The following is a 19,026-nucleotide window of genomic DNA, read 5'->3' as shown; positions in this document are numbered from 1 at the left end:
ATGCGAATTAAACTTCTAAGAGCTTATTCTTCGTTTCAGGTAATCAGGACATTCTGATCTGTGGAAACTGTCGAGAGATGTTCTCCGAGCTACACGACTTGTTGGAACACAAGAAGACGTACTGCAAACTTCGATTTACTTGTAAATGCGAAACCCGAAAGTCTAGTAAGTAACGCTTAATCAAATTAAACAGCTAGGCACGTCTTACCTGTTATATTAAACAAAAACCAACAGACGCTCGGTATTCTTCCTGGAATCCTAGATAATTTGTTGTAAATCGATTACTGTAAGAGCTATATTCCTTGTGCCTAGTTCTTATTATAATATTTTCAAAGCTGTTTAGTAATGCATAAATATTAAAAGGGTGAATAATATTAGCTTATTTTTTGTATTTCTCTTATATTGTTTTCTGTAAAATTTCTCGTATAATCTTATCAGTTATGTGTGCATTTGCTCAATGCAGTGTATCAACACTACTCTCTCTTCATATTGATACTACTGTCTAAATCCAGATAGTGACACAAGAATGTGTTTTAAGGTATAATTAGACAATATTCATAAAATTGCTATTATTTGGAAAAGCTTTCACAACTTAATTGCTAACAATTAAACCAAATTTTATGTGCAATGTATAACTTTATGGTACAACAATATTTTGGGGTTTACTAGAGCCCCTAGACAAAAGTTCTTCTCACCAGATCTCAAAGCTTTTTTTACAAATTTTTGATAGATTTTTGGACACATGTAATCAACATCGTCGCCATGCTCCATAACACTAAAATCTTTGTAAATTATTTTGTTTGGCCATGAAGTAAAATGGTAACTTTCAAATGTCCACACTGTAACGTGACATAGTCAGTAGTATATTTTCACTAAAATTAATTAGCTTATCGAAAATATTGCCCTCTTTTTTAATGAAAACGAGAGCGCATTTAAGTCTAATTTTTTTGTGTAATAATTATTCACTACAAATAAATAAATTACTAGTATTAAGTAGTATTCACTTCTGATTCATTTCAGGTTTCATTAGTAAATGCATTACTTAACAGAACACTAACAAAATATTACAGACAATAACTACGTTAATTTGTGTATAAGAGTTGAAAATAATGTTGCAAAGAATATTAACAATTATAAAATAGATTCAAAACATTTTAATTCCTCGTATGTATGCTTAAAACAAATACATTCCTCATTTGTTTGTGAGTTGTTAGTTCCCATGTGGAATATGAAACAAAGTAGAAAGCAGGAGATAAACGAATGCCATCTAACTACAAGGATGAGATCGAAGAGTGGAATAAATATGCAAAGAACGTTGTTTTTGCAATATATATATATATATATATATATATATATATATATATATATATATATATATATGTATATATATATATGTTCACACTGTGACGTGACATAGTCATCTATTTAGGTGAGAAATACGGATACAAGATAAAAACTGTATAATACAAATAGAACAAATTAAGAATTATTAACACTATTTTTTTAATCATTTTAAAACATCGATAAATATTAAGGATTAATGAAATAAAATATGTAACTATATGACATTTTGTTGTTTGAACTTTATATCAATTATTTGGATTATTTACTTTATAAATCTAAATTTTGAAAAATCAATAGTTAATTTTAATGACTGTAAATACATTTATAAATTGTAAAAAGTAAATTACCTAATTATGTTCGTTATTGTTTTAATATAAATGCTCTAAAAGTCAAATATCAATTTGAAAATTGTTTTATTCTTGAATTCTCTGTTTTAATATGCAAATATGTATTACTTTCACATTTATTACATTTCATATTTATGTTTATAAGATAAAAGTAAAGACAGATATTTGATGCACTAAAGTTGTTACAGTTCTGAAAATAATCTCACTTATGATACTTTGTTATAATATTCATTGGTGTGGTCATCTAAACGTATCAATAATTTGATGATTATTTAAATTTGATGGAAATTATATTTATTTAAATGCCATTTTAAAAGTTTAGTGAGTGTTAGTTCTTGAGATAGTTATATTAGTGATTTAATATACAGACATTTATTATTTTTAATTAATGTTATATATTAATCACATTTTTGATCATATATTGAAAATACCGTGAAAACAAGTTTTAGTAACATATCATTCTTAAATTATTCCCTTTACTCTGTTATAAGAGAAACATAATTAAATCAATAAATCAAGACGATCACTAGTCCTGATTAATTGCTCTAAAAAACTATATAAAATTTATGGCGAAGAAATCCTAGAACACTCAAATATGTGACTGTAGAGAGCAGATCGTGTGGATGTTATTTTACACTCCTTCTAAATTACTAAATTATAACAGAATAGAGAATATTTCAAATACTAAAAAAGCTCCAAAACTATATTAGAAATACCGAATTAAACGAAAAGTAGCTTTTCCTATTGTTGAAATTTTAAAGTTAAACAACAAAAATGAGTTTGATGAATTGAATTAACTGAAAAAAAAAAAATTCAGCTCGAACATGTTCATATATTGCAGGTCTTCTCTCATCACGATTTACATATATAACGTTCGAGTAAGCTCATAGTTGAAGGGCTTTTATTGTAAGAACTTTTAACATTGTGGAGGCGAGCATTATTCAGATTCCACCTGTGTCGACTGTAAGTTCGGGTTTTCGGCAGCATTATTACGGTGGATATATTAAATTTGATTAATTTTTATGACGAATCAAGTACCATTGAAAATTAAATTTTGAAATTGAAACTAAAGGTAGAGTTATTTAGAATGTTATCGGTAGCAGATAATGTAGGAAAACAACGTACTATCATGTTATATGTCTGCTAATGTAGGTAAAAATTTCAACCATCTAATATTTATTGCCTTAATCCATTTTTTGTATAGAAATAGAATCAATTTTGAGGATTTCAGTTAAATTATTGAAACATTCTTAAAAAATAAAATGCTGTTGGTTCAGACCAAGTGACACTGATCACAACAATCGACAATAAAAAGAGTTAGTTTCTGGTGAATACAACAGGTATGCTAGAACTTTCCGTTTACATTATTATTCTTCCAATTTAATGGAACTTTCATTAGTGTTGAACAGTATAATATAATATAACATAAGTAACAGCATAAGCCTTATCTCATAGTGCGTTTGTATTGTTCAGTCTACATATTTGTAGAAGTCGTATAGGTTATATATCAGTGTATTATAAGCTATGTTCTGTGACTGTTAAAAGAAGCTATTGATGATATATATAATTTCTGAATGATAGTTTAACATTTCACGGGTTATAGTATCCACAGTAATGACAAAGGCATGACAAAACATGGTAAAACATCATCGGCGATGGGAAATAATGGAAGAAAACCAAAGTTAACTGACGGAGACTGTAAGCAGATAACTTAAAACTATCGCTGCAAAAGTAACAGCAGATCTTAACACTCAGTTGAGTAATACTGATTCGACGCAAAGCTAAAATTTATGGAAAATATGCTATTAAGAAACCTTTTATAATGAATTTTCCAAACTTGGGCACTTGATGATTGGAAGAATGTGATATGATCCAACGAATTATGGTTTACATTGTTTGTCACAAACGGACTAGTTTATATATAGAAAATACAAAAGAAATCAACGATCCAAACTGGTTACTTCCTACAGTCAAACATGGGGTAGCTCCCGTTATGATCTCATTCACATCCTCAATTATGAAGATATTACAATTAAGAAGACAATTAAGAAGATGACTAGAAAATTGTTCCCATACACTGTCATATTCATGCGACCATACATGCAGCAAAAAGATTCAATCATCACATGAAACTATTTAAATTTTAAGTATTTATTTATGCCGAAAAATTGTAAAAGCAAATAGTAACTCTAACTACTAGTACTAATTAACTTGTTAATAAATAAATATTGTATATGTTATGCAAAGTAGTAATATTTTAAATATACAGCATAATTACATTATTTCCAGAATCATCTCTAGACGAGCCTACCACAGCTTCACTTTTATGTGTACAATGCAAAGACGCCTTCCAAAATGCCTGGGACCTCATGGTACACGCTCAGGCAGCCCATATGGTAAACATCTATGAATTAGGAATACCATCAATGGGTAACTGTTCATCTCCTGTTATGTCACCCAGAGATAATAACACTCCAGAAAAGGTAAATGTAATCACATTCTCTTACCTAAAATTATATATAAATTTTAAATTTTAATTATTAGTTGAAAATAGAACACGAAAAAAGAGAAAATATAAATAAATACTTAATTTATGACTTACATTCATTTTGCTTGATATCGAATATCTATGACATTTTTTATCGTATTCCAATCTCGACATAATTCCTTCTGACAGATTGACAATGACGAGGGTTTGGCGAAAAATAAGTCGACTCTGATTTCGTTTTACCGACGATTAATTATTTAAGTGTTGTCAGTCCCGATCCAATCTGAATAATCCAATATGAAAGAGACATAAACATTTTTCGGGTAGGTTTCGGTTTTTATTTGAATTCGTTTCCATTTTTCAGACCATAATTTTTGACGAAATAAAAAAGAATACTGTTTAATAATAATAAAAAATTAAAAGAAATATACATCATGTAAAGTTAAACTGTTACATAATTTAATTAGTCATGAGTGTCATGTTATAGCTACATAAAATATTTTATATACAGTCTATCCAAAGTTATTTTGTACATACGTCATCTAAATATGTGACGTCACAACGTCGCAATGTTGCCGTATCAACTCTGAGTTTTAGTTCGATTTGGCCCTGACATACAACAATATACTAATCCAAATAAAATAATTAAACAAAAATACTGTTATATATATACTGTTATCAAACCTATCTCATGTATAACCTGCGCAATTACTCTACCATTTCCTACCGTTATCATATAATAATTACATACTCATCATCATGATCATTAAGTTGTTTCCTCTATAATCACTCAGTCTTGGTATAGTCAGCATTGAATCATAATCCCATATTCAGAAAGTTTTACTCAAGTGAATAACTCGATATAAAATGGCATTTGTTAGATCTTGGAGTGATTTAATTAGAATTTAATATTTTAATTTAATTGTAAGAGAGGTACAATGTTTATGGATTTCTCGAATGACGCATAGCTTGAGTAATAATGACACCCGAAATTCCTCAAGCTCAGGATGTTACTATACTTTCAAAGAATGGGTAGTGGCATTTTCCATGCTTAAGGATAGTTTCTTTTTAACATTAATTTCTCTGAAGTTAGTTATACAAACAATCAAAATTAATATTTGGATTTAATATTATGTATTAGTGAATTAATATAACTATTTTTTTGTTATAAGAATGTTTACAGTAATCCTTTGTGGGTTATTTTAGTTTTCGGATATTTTGAAGGATCTGTTTTTGTCAGGGGCGTTCTCGAATTTACTACTTTGATGTCATCATATTTCTTGTTCCACTTAGCTTCATCCTGTTGCTTTACCTGCTTGCCTTGTTGATCAAACACTACTTCGTATAGATCTTCCTCAGACTTATTATCATTTTCTGGCTGTTTCTGTTGTAGTAATTTTGACGTGGCTTCAGATAGACCTTGCATTATATCCCTAACTGTATTATTAACATCCTTGGCATCTTTTCGCGCTTTTTTCTTCCTCATTTGTTTCATTTTCTTCTTTAGATACTTGCGTTTTAACTCGAAGTATCTACTGGCATTGTCTCTGGATTGTTTTTGATCCGAATTGTCGTTGGGTAAGGTGATAGCAAATTTCGGTGGTTCCGGCTTTGGAGTTAATGAACTATCAGGTGACTCTTTATCCTTCATTTGCTGCAATGTTTTATAAAAATCGTTACTGCTAGGCATCAAAACAGCATAGTTCCCAACAGCAGCGTCCTTGGAATCAGCACGTTTCAAGCCCCCAAATCCCGAGCAGAGCTCCTTCAGAATCTTCTGTCGTTCTTCGCGTAGACGCCTCAGTTTATGGGCGTAAATATTCCTATCAGCCACCAACTTCTGAATATATTTTTCGCGAAGAAATGATATCTTCTCCTTTCGGTTATAGGTTTCTTTCTCACGCTCTTTTATTCGAAGGATCTCCTCCTGATATTGGTTTTTGATCTGCTGGATCTTCTGCTTGTGACTGAGGCCCATTGTCGCCCACCGAGTGTCCAGTTCCTCGAATCTCCTTTCACACTCGCTCTTTCCGTTTTCCTTCAATGAGTGTTTACTGTTCGAAATAACCTTCTTGGCTTCAGGATCTTTTGGCGGAATGGAGTTGGTTGGATTTTTATTTTTCGAACCATTTTTATTGTGATCACTATATCGTTTGGTTAATTTGGCACTAGATCGTGGAACTTTTATCTTTTTGGTCGGACTTTTGGTAATGGATTCTTTCTTTTCACTGACGTTGAATCCTCTAGTTTTCCGCGATAGCTGACATATCAATTTAATTATGCATATATCTTGTACAAGGGTAGCGAGGAACGTTTGGAAGGTAGTACTTCTCATCAAAGATCTAGCTTTCTCGATTAGATCGTGTGTTTTGTTTTTGAGGTCATCAGTGATAGAGTGATCACTATTAATATTATGGTCTTCGTGTAAAAATTCGTCGGTTTCATAACAAGAATCTGCTTCACATTCATCACCCGAAACAACTGTTATATTTGGGTATAAGTCAGATATCTCTGCACAAGTGCTATCTTCAGATATATTACCTGGTATAAATAGGTTTTTAGTAGCGTCCAACGTTTCAACTGTTGTCCTTAAGCTACGAGTCATGTTTTCATCTGTCGGATTCAGAGAACTGTCATATAAATCAGTTAGCGTATTCTGAAATTGATCTATCTGTGCTGACTCCGCGAAAAGATGAGGTAACAAAGTCGACATCAAAGTAATACCCAATATCGCCATCAAACACGCTGTTATAGACAACAAGTTCATTGGATCATCCGCAGTTTTATTGGCTGCTCGTTGCTTCTTCTTATTTCGGTTCCTTTTCGCCCTTTTACTGACTTCCTCGCCGATCCTCTCGAAGGAAAACTGATCGAAAGACAAGAAGCTGCTATCATTTCCACGAACACTTGCCTTTTCCTGGTTTTCTTTCGTAACGTTCTCCGATGACCTTCTATCTGACCCTTTTATTGTCGAGCTCTCCCTGGACACACTTTCCACGATCGTCCATGATGAATCGGAGCTCAGACTCGAATTGCTGACTTTGGACTGAATACTCATCACTGAAGATTTGGAATGTTCCGATTCAAAGTCCGAGTTTTGGCTTGATGTTTCGACAGACAGTGAATGAAGTTGCGTAGGTGTAATGACTGGTGTCTTGTGTCATCTGTTGACATGTGTAAGGTAGTAATTACTTTAATTAGTAAACGAGAATTTCTCGTGGCTTATTAGCATCAGGCTAGAAAATAAAGAGCAGATACGGATTTAATAATATAAAGTAGATCCTTACAAACAAGATATGTTCTACATGTATTTATTAATCAACATGGACTGGTATTTTGACTGATCTAACTGTTCTCACTGTTCTTATTTTAAGACACTATATTCAATATTTTTATTAAACAATCCTTTTATTTTTATTCTTTCTAATAAAATTTGAATTCATGAACTATTTTCTGTTAAAATATATTTGATGTGAACAATAAACGTCATTCTATTATATAATTTTTTAAACTGACCTCTTTTATTATGTCGAAGAAAGCACTGTTTTCTGATTTATATAACTTGTAATTTAATTTTAAAAAAACATTTAATAAACTTGATATATAACTTCAACTATGAAAATGACACTGGGGATATATCTATACTACTATTTGTCGTAAAAGTATGTTTAATACTATCTATGTACTCTCAACTGTTTGCAACAAGACTGAATAGCAACGACAAAGCTTGCAAAATCCGTTCATTTATTGATAAAGTTTTCTATCATATTATTTTTCTTATCATATTCTATCATTCCAAAAAGTTCCAAAAAAAATAACTGAATATAGTTTAGCTGTTGATGAATTAATCGTTAATTACTTTGTTCATTATACTTGTTAAAATTACAAACCAGGGAGACTTGGACATTGAGTCAGGGGACACTGTTATTAATTTTTACTATATACAGACAATAATGCTCTAATGTAATAAGTTTTTTGTACAAACGTCATCAAGATGTTTAATGTATTGCCGAAATTTGTAAATTCGTTTTAGAATCAGACGATATTTTCCTTCTCATTTTATTCTAGTTTAAAAGAGACACAATACTGTCTGACTAGTTCGAACTCGTAAACGAATGAGCCTGTCAAAGGCGTCCGGTTCTAAGACGTATGCAAAATTCCTGAAAGCAATAAGGATAAGAGGTTATAACTTAACTAACTCTAACTCTAACTCTTTTGTGGCTGTATAATTAACTGTAGTTTTTAGAAGTACTTTAATATTAAAATAAATTATATTCGATAACATTATTGTTCAATTATTTTATTTAGATTAGAATTTTGTTGTATGTCAAAGCCAAACTGAACTAAAACTCATAGTTGATACGGAAACATTGCGAAGTTTTGATATCACAAATTGAAATGACGTACGTACAAAACAACTTTGAAGAGACTACATGTATTTGTGGATTATTTTGCACGAAGAAGATATAAATGAACTTGGACTATTTAAATATATCGCGTATTTCTCCCCTACATTTCAGCAATCATCATGTTGAACAATATTGGCATCCCCTTTAAACTATAAAGTTACGTACACAATCGATGTCTGCAGTTGTAATATCTTTATCAGCGACGATCTACGAGTTCCTTAGCGAATCCATTTCCTAACAGCGGGCGGTGTACAGTATAAAACACCACATCAATTATCATGACTTTTCCGGGCTGTATAAATTTTATATCCCCAAAACAAAAGAAAAACAACCGTCTTTATTCCAATACTTTAAATCTCTTTTATAGAGCATTAAAGGCATAAAAACGTAATAAAACTCACAATGGAAATGTCGTATAAATTCGCCGTACGAATGTTTACTTTTATATACCAATTTTTAACTTTTATTTTTACTCGAAAGGGAAATATAGGAAAAGTTTTTTAATAGAAATATTTCATGTTCGCAGTTCCCGCCACAATATTTAACTGAAAACCATATTCGAGAAAAAAATGGTCACGGCATCGAGACAGGCCTTATCGTATAAAAGAAATAAACGATTATAAGATTTTATTAGACATTTTCGCTTTTCCCCTCGATTAGAACTATGTTTATGTAGTCAAATAAGAAATTTCTTTTAAATTAATTAATACACTAAATTATATATATATATATATATATATATATATATATATTCCTTAGTATCGCGGAAACTGTTTAACTAATTTTGATTTTAAAATATTTATAAACACCAAAAAAGGGCTGAACTGTAAGAAAACATGGAATAATTGTGAGGAAAATGGTAATAACAACAATTTTGTTCTCTCATACGCAATGTCACTATCACAGTCATTAGTTTCACCGTCACAAGGGATTGTTTTTGATCCGAATTGTCGTTGGATAACGCGATAGCAAATTTCGGTGGTTCCCACTTTGGAGTTACTAAACTATCAGGAGACTCTTTATCCTTCATTTGCTGCAATATTTTATAAAAATCGTTACTGCTCGGCATCAAAACCGCATAGTTCCCAACAGCAGCGTCCTTGGGATCAGCACGTTTCAAGCCCACAAATCCCGAGCAGAGTTCCTTCAGAATCTTCTGTCGTTCTTCGCGTAGACACCTCAGTTTATATAAATACTAGCGACCCGCCCCGGCTTCACACGGGTGCAATGCTGATACTAAATTAAATACACAACAGAAAAAATATGAACGTTGTATATAAAAACATAGCGGCCCGCTCCGACTTTGCACGGGCATAAAATATATATGCCTATGTCACTCAATGAAAACATGATTAAAATCGATCCAGTATTTTTGGTTCATTCATTACTGCCCTTGGCCTGCACGCATTAAATTTGGAGTAAAACAATTCCTCTTCCCCTATACTTACTATGAAGATTTCCTGCTATCTTTGGAATATCTAAATTCATACAATTTTTATTACATTACACATTTTTAAACGCAAATTTTAAATTTGTAATATCTCCGAAAATATTTGTTTAATTTACATGCTGTAAGGAACCATATTGATCTATATTAATTGCACACTGTATTTAAGGTACTTAATTCGATAAGGATTAATGCCGTATTGCTTAAAATAGCTTCGTAAATAAGCCATTTTCTCACGTAAAAAGTAAACAATAAAAATGGTTAATGTGGGTTATCCCTAAAAGATAAACATATACCATCGCGGACTTTTTTGTAGACCTTTTTATGGTGTACAATACTGTAGTACATTAATTTGATCTAACTCGTAGGGTTAGGCAGCGTTTTTGCTAATTGCTAAATAAGCCTAAAAAAATAGGTTAATTTACGACATCACGTTAGAAACCTCTAAAATTAGCAATGTTGCCTTAGTATATTATGCATGTATTATACATATAAACCTTCCTCTTGAATCACTCTATCTATTGAAAAAAACCGCATCAAAATCCGTTGCGTAGTTTTAAAGATTTAAGCGCACATAGAGATATAGGGACAGAAAAGGCGACTTTGTTTTATACTATGTAGTGATAGTCAATGATATGGTCGGTTATCCTACTGCAGATAAAAGAAAACATTAATTAGTACATCAAGAATAAAAATAAATAATACAAAGTATATTAAAAATTATAAAATATCTTCATAGAATTTTGATTAATCGTATGTTCATAGAATACAAATTAAAAATAAGCAGATATACATAAAGTACATAAAATAACAACTTGAAATAAATACATTTACTGGTAGGGAAAAATTACAGCTACTGTTTTAAAGATCTAAAAGTGATATAAATAAACAAAGAATTATACAATTTTGTTTGAAAATTAAGCCAAGAAATTATAAGTTAAATTAGCCTTATGTATTTACTGTTTTTCAACGTAAATTTTAAGTAATAAATATGGATATATAATATATTATTAAGGATTATATGAATACATAACTTAACTAAAAGAAATTTGCAGCAGTTAATATATAATTTGAAGGGATAGAACACATGAATTTGAATTGAAACATATTAAAGTATTAATAAATATTCAGGTGTTTAATTATTAATACAATAACATATGGGACTATATGACATTTTATTCTTTAAATCTTTAATCAATAGACGAATAATATAAACATAGCCTAAAAAAATCGTAGATACATATTTTCGATGATCTGAAGTTATTATTACAGTACTGAAGATTGACATTTTTAATTTATTACATAAGTAAACTGGATGAAATACTGTGTAAATATTGTGAGGCATTAAAATACAGCTGGTATAAATACAAAGTAATACTGCCATAGTTGGTGCCACCACCAGATTAAATTCGTTAATTAGTTTCTGCTAAATTATTCTAACCAACATTCTAATAGGTAATAATTGTTTCCAAATGACATCATTTGTATTGGATTGGATGCATTCTGATAACTATAATATCATCAGCCGACCTGACAAAACACCTACCAATGAGCACGCGAGAATGTTTATTTTACCGACAGTCGACGAAGGGTCTTTTGTGTGTGTGTTATTGTCGGAGAAGGTTTGCAAGATAGATGTAGGTGATGTGAAGTTCATTGGGTCATATAATTATCATTAAAAGTAAAGTATGTATAAAGTACATGTGTATAGAAAATGAGTATTTTTTGTAAACTTTATCCGATAATTTATTCTTTAACATCATCATTATTTCATAAGTGATTGACTCGTCATTCAACAAATATGGCGTCAAACGTTCATAAACTACTGTACTAAAACTTTTCAATTAACTAAATACACCTAATATTGTTATACAGTTATAGTAGAATTTCTTTGACAGTAGCTATTTTTAATAGATAACATTATATGTCGATATGGTTCTTTCATAGAGGCTCTTCAGTTTAATTTCGATTATGTACAAGTATTATCATGTAAAATTGCAAATAACTTTGGCACTGAAGTATCTTAATAATAAATAAAAGTAAGTGGCCAACCTTTCTAGAGCACTCAAATAATCTTCTGAATTTTCAATTAAATAGAATAATTCAAACTTGGTGTGTTGTATAACGCATGACATGATGAGTATATGGCGCTTTTGAGAATGTAAGTAACTGCGGGGTGAAAAGATAAAGCGTATTAATAATATTAAATAGAATGCTTTAACTATGGTTTCGACTGAATTAATGTAATTTCTAGCAACAATTTGTATATAATAATGATATTTGTACAGTATTTATGTTGCTTGTTGATTTGTCTGTACATGAATACCATACTAATAAGTAAATAAAGAAATATATAGATAACGTCGGACCATCAGTCAGTTGATCAAATCAGTGAACGCGTTCACTAGAACCCATGCCGGTAAAAACATCTACAAGTATTTATAGAACATATTCATCCAAAATGTAAGAGACAATAATTGTTACATCGCGAAGATAATTTTCAAAGGAATTCGAAAATTAATTTATTTAATATATTATGTCCTGTTATTATACAATAAATAAAATAATAAATCTTACCAAAAATAGCACGATAAGACCAAACAATTTAACTTCTTTTCCCAGTCAATTTAATTCCTATTTTTGTCCAAAACTTCCTGTATTGTTCCGCAACAAACAACGTAAGATCTCGCGCAAAACAAAGACAATATTTACGGGTTTTACGTCAGCTGATGCCCATTCATCAAGAGCTTGACAAATCGATGCGCTAAGACCATTCGTCTGTTTGAATAAACAGCTTTAAATTAAACATAATTATAGAAAGATATTGTGCATTGAAAGCTGGTACAATATTATTGACTAATATTAATTAAATTAAAGACAGAAGTATTCATAAAAAAAGGTTGCTGAAGAATAATTTAAATTAAAAAAATATTTGTTAACATATTTACAATTTTTTTTTGTTAATACTAGTGTCTTTGCATTCGATATACCGCATTACTATATATTTTTATCCATATAAATTACAAGAAAAGAAACGTTGCCGGCGTTTTATCGGAAAATAGATGCAAAAGAGTGCGTGTACTCGCATACACAAAGATACGTTGAATGGTAAAAGCCAGAAGGAAGAGGATAAAAGTCTTTTATACACCCTTCAATGAATCTAACAGTTCGTTCTTTTCCATTGACCGACTTTAAATGTATTCGCATTTTCAGGGGAACGTGAAATGGTTTTTGCATTTGTTCAAATTACAAGCCAGGATGTATTTTGAGATTGCTTTCGGTTGTACGTTGAAAAAGAGAATTGCAAAATAATTTCCAGATTGGAAGCAGATGTGTAAATAAATATTATTATGGAAACTTAAAAAATAACACTTTGGATGTTAATTAATTTTTTGTACTGATTTGTGAAAATTAAACTTTATATAATTATAATGGCAGTCAATATCAATATAACTGGTGGGTTCCTGTATTTATTATGACAATTTTTTCACTTATAAATGCCTAAATATTTGTTGAGAAAAAAAACACAATATATTAGGATTACAGGAACTTAATTTTAAAGGATTTTCTTAATTTGAAGTTTTACTACGAATTATGATAAACCATTTTCAGGCAATTTTCGAAGTCCATCTACAAAAAAGATGTATGTCTTGAGGCTCTTCACGAATTGTTGGTGTCTTTACAAGAAGTGAAGCGCTGCCCTGGCAAGTCACGGCTTATATATTGAAACAAGTGGTAACTAGAAGGAACAATACATGAATAAAACGGAGGGTGGGGTAGCAATTCCCATATTAACTTTACCAAATATGCTTTCATCGGTTTAACAACATGCGGGGGAGCACTGTCACGCTGATGAATAACATTGTTGTCTCTTTGCTCTTATTCTGGTTGTTTGCAGATTGATCAGCTCAAACAGATCCCCATTGATAATATCCTTAAGTTATTCCTTCAAATATTCGTCTTCGATTTTTTGACTGTCCACAACTTTCTGTCTTCGCTGTCAAAATCGCCACTTTGAAATATTGAACATGAAGATATAAAAATATCGATATTTTCCTGCAACAACCAGGAAAATTCTTAAAATTAAGCACCAAAATTACTATACTTTCAAAATTAAGTATCAATTTTAAAGGTTTATTAAAAACTAGCGACCCGCCCCGGCTTCGCACGGGTGCAATGCTGATACTAAATTAAATACACTACAGAAAAAATATGAACGTTGTATATAAAAACATAGCGGCCCGCTCCGACTTTGCACGGGCATAAAATATATATGCCTATGTCACTCAATGAAAACATGATTAAAATCGATCCAGTATTTTTGGTTCATTCATTACTGCCCTTGGCCTGCACGCATTAAATTTGGAGTAAAACAATTCCTCTTCCCCTATACTTACTATGAAGATTTCCTGCTATCTTTGGAATATCTAAATTCATACAATTTTTATTACATTACACATTTTTAAACGCAAATTTTAAATTTGTAATATCTCCGAAAATATTTGTTTAATTTACATGCTGTAAGGAACCATATTGATCTATATTAATTGCACACTGTATTTAAGGTACTTAATTCGATAAGGATTAATGCCGTATTGCTTAAAATAGCTTCGTAAATAAGCCATTTTCTCACGTAAAAAGTAAACAATAAAAATGGTTAATGTGGGTTATCCCTAAAAGATAAACATATACCATCGCGGACTTTTTTGTAGACCTTTTTATGGTGTACAATACTGTAGTACATTAATTTGATCTAACTCGTAGGGTTAGGCAGCGTTTTTGCTAATTGCTAAATAAGCCTAAAAAAATAGGTTAATTTACGACATCATGTTAGAAACCTCTAAAATTAGCAATGTTGCCTTAGTATATTATGCATATATTATACATATAAACCTTCCTCTTGAATCACTCTATCTATTGAAAAAAACCGCATCAAAATCCGTTGCGTAGTTTTAAAGATTTAAGCGCACATAGGGATATAGGGACAGAAAAGGCGACTTTGTTTTATACTATGTAGTGATAATTTAAAAGTTTTTTTTTAATGTTTAAGAAGTACATTTATTGAATATCGATATTTCGGCCAAAATATATCGATATATTTACATCAAAAATATCGATATTACATCGATGTATGGAATTACATCGATATTTTTTCGGCATACCTAAGAGAAACATTTACCAGTACTAGGTTAGCACTAATTAAATAGCACTGTAAAATAGTATGTGAACATTCGTCGATGTAGCAATAGATAATACTCTCGATATATAGATGGTTAATAAAATTTCGTACCTTGGAACTTGAAAAAGTCATAATTGATGATGAAACGTAGAGCACATGTCTAATTACTGTTAGAAAAGATAAACAATGAATGAATCTATTGAATTTAATTCGGTAGGTATTTGCACCATAACTATCAAGCCGCCGGACATGAAAACAAACAACGTTGACTGGAATTTTACGAGAAAGATTATCATCAGGTGTCATATCATTAAACGCTCATAGTTTCATAGATCATGGAGGGACTTTTCATTGATTGTACGAAAAAATATTGTAATATAACAAAGGAAATAGCAGCACAAATAACAGAAGATTATGGCTAAAAAGCCCAAACTTTCAATTGGAATCGAATAAAAATTAGTATTGTAAAATATAAATAGCAGCCATCGTAAACATAATATAATATATACACAATCCGTATACATTTTGATTACAACTTCTGAAATGAAATCTATAAATTTTTTTTCATTTAAATCGAAAGTTTCTTGTCGTTCGAAATCATCAAGGTGGAAGTCGAAATCGTCCCATCAAAGTCATCTAAACTAATTTTATAAGCATAAAACGTACAAACGCTGAATCATGATCAAGCTTAAATTCGAAATCATTCAAACAAGTCCTGTCCCAACAATAACATGACAGTAAATATTGAATTGTGATGGAACCATTGTTTTTCTACTAAAATTAGGATTAGTAAATACACAGCACATATAAACGGTATTTTTTTAAACTAAATACAATATCTAATAATTTTATTTCATTTTTCGAAACTTAATGGGTTTCACGGGATAAAAGATAAAATACTCTAAAGCCTTGCGGTAATGAGACTCGGTTGTTCCTGTTTCCAGCGAAATTGTATTCTATTATCGTAAGAAATTCGTATTTAATTGAAACAAAAGAGACCTTAACTTGCCCCAATTGAATGAAACAGATAAGTACGCAACGGATGTTTCATTTGAATAATATTTATTGCTAGATTATTCATAGTTGAAAGGCGGACGGAGCGACAATATATATTTTTCATTTAGGAGGAGATTCGTTGGCCTTTATTAAATAACGACGAATTGAAACAGAAGATGACAAATTCCGGACGAATCTCCTTCGCCGCGTAAATACGTTTTAGCTCCGGAGTCGTTCGCTTTTGTTTCCCGATTGAAAAGCCGCCATACTTCTAATTTATATTCGCCCAAAAATCCCTCGTGGAGACTCAACAGCTTTGCGAGTCCCGAGAACAATAACAGAAGTGAGATCGTCTTTATATAATTCGAGACGATCTTAACGGCATTACTTTAAGATGTTTATTTAAATTGGCGCGAGGCGTTAACACGGTCTTTCTGTCTTCTGGAGTTCTGATGAAACGGGCATTAGGTGACGCACGAGCTGGAAAAGGATGAGTCTGCGCCCGTTATTGTATCGACGAGAACGTGTAATCTTCTAATATTTGCCGGCGAACAATGTGTGTTTTAATAGGGAGACGAAAACAGGGGAAGAAAGTTTCGAGTGTGTAAATCTTGAGTCGAAAGTTTGGCCTTTGTTGGCAGGACCAGGATTGTCTCAAAGCTGAACGTTTTTCTCTAGAAATAATTGTTATTCTAAAGATAAATGTATAATATTTAGTCATTTTGTCGTTCTTCTAGTTACTAAATGCGGCCGTAAGTTGATCAACTTTAAATGACGTTCAATGGCGTATTCGAAATGCGTATTCAAAATATGTATTACAGGCGAATTGTCTTAATAATTATTTCTGTTATGCCAGAATCATTCATGTCAAAGTTTCAAGTCAATGGTTAGCTCAAAATATATTAATTAAATACGGTTAAATGATTATTGTTAGCCGCCCATTTTAAATTGATATATATTCTTGATTGATGCTCTTAAATTGATATATCTCATCTAACCTCGCCACAAATGATGATAGTTCGTAATTATATTGACTTCGAATAGTGCTAGACCATTATTTCTCCTTTATTAAAATAAAAGGAATATAAACTACTGAATTTTCCTTAAGCATCAGATTTGAAATGTTTCAAGTTTAGTATTTCAACAGCATAATTTTCTGAAAAATATTCTAAAATGTTTAAATATTAGTATAATTTATATTAGCATAACTGAATGATATTTAAACAGTTTCACTATAAACACGTTTACCTTTTCCGGCAGAATCCTGAAATTAAGAAATTGAATATTTCAAAAGGCAATTATCTTTGGTTCTATTTAATTGTATTGTATCTTGATATATTTGGTTTAGTGCAATTTTTACAATGAAATCTAAAATTTTCAAATTATTATCTCTCAAAATGTCTATCCACTATTAATAATGTAATAATATCAACAACTATATTTTTAACAAAAGTATCGTTATTTTACAATTAAATCAAGAAATATCGATCGGGACTTCAGAAAATCCTGTTAATATAAATAAACATAAATTCATAATTTAATTGTATATGTACAAACGTTATTTTTAATTATCTCAAACAATGTTGCGATTGTTTTGATTCCAAAATTTTAAACAAATTTAATGAAAATTTCATTATTTCATAAATATGTATAGAATCTGTAATAAGTATATCATGAAATCAACATTCACTTAATTTTAATTAACACACATACATAACTCGTGAAACCAAAGGTTTTCAAAATATGATATTTCGAAGTAATCATTTACCTTTAATATGAAATCATTTTAAATCCTAATGAGCCATTACTAATTATTGTTATTTTAAAGTTAAGTTAATTAAGTAAAATAAGTTAGTAAGTTAAGTAAAATATTGATCGGTACTTCAGAAAACCGTATTAAAAAGAATTAGAATAAATTCATAATTAAATTTTATATGAAACCCACTTCTTCAATCTGAACTTCAATAATGTTAGGATTGTTAAGATTTCAGAATTCTAACACCTTTCACTGAAAATTTCATTGTTTTTTTTAACTAAATATAGAAGCAAAAATAAATTAATTGAACCAACATTAATTTAAATTTAGGTATCGTAGATTCATAAACAATGAGAACTAAAATGATCAAAATATAATCTTTCAAAAGTTTCAACCACTATTAGCAGGGCATCATTTTAAATCGTAATGACTTCGATTAATAGGATTCAATGAAAATTTCGTTATTATATAATTAAATATAGAAGCAGTAATAACTAGATCAACAAAATAAATTTCATTTAATTTTAATTAACACAGATCCGTAATCAATGAGGCTTAAAATTTTCAAATATAATCTCTTAAAACTTTCATCCTCTATTATGACCTATTACTAATGAATATAAAATTATTAATAACTATATATTCTTCATACAGATATGGTTATTTTAAAATTAAGTCAAGAAATATTGATTGAGACTTCAGAAACTTACGTAGAAAACGTAGAAACTGCACACGTTATTTTAAATTATCTTAAACAATATTGCGATTGTTATGATTCCCTAATTTTAACATATTTCAATGAAAATATTATTGTTTTATAATTAAATATAAAAACAGTGATGTCAACAAACCATGATTCATTTAACTTTAATTAACATATATTTATAACTTTATCTTATCTGAGACATATATTGTTATGGTTTTATCTTTAACAAAATTTATACTCTTATGAATATAACATCAGAGATTTAGCGAAAATAATATGTTTTATATTTTTGTATATATAAGTGGCTTATTATTCCTTAATATTCAATATTAGTAAACGTTATAAAATCAGCTA

The 19,026-nt window shown here is 30.2% G+C and overlaps 1 protein-coding gene across 2 annotated transcripts in view; it reads left to right on the top strand.

Annotated features, from left to right (window-relative positions):
- LOC143198205 (heterogeneous nuclear ribonucleoprotein C-like 3) overlaps positions 1-19,026 on the top strand; it is a 608,535-nt gene that overhangs the window by 553,584 nt on the left and 35,925 nt on the right. For both annotated transcript variants that reach the window (XM_076407314.1, XM_076407315.1), the window contains 2 exons: positions 40-165; positions 3,981-4,174. In XM_076407314.1, coding sequence (XP_076263429.1) covers positions 40-165; positions 3,981-4,174 — 320 coding nt within the window. The remainder of the gene's footprint in view (positions 1-39; positions 166-3,980; positions 4,175-19,026) is intronic.

Source organism: Rhynchophorus ferrugineus, unplaced genomic scaffold (genome assembly GCF_030347505.1).
Source record: "Rhynchophorus ferrugineus isolate W39M unplaced genomic scaffold, kcgeb_rfMv2 rfM6, whole genome shotgun sequence".
Classification (NCBI taxonomy): Eukaryota; Metazoa; Arthropoda; class Insecta; order Coleoptera; family Curculionidae; genus Rhynchophorus; species Rhynchophorus ferrugineus.
This window is presented reverse-complemented; position numbering and strand designations above follow the sequence as displayed.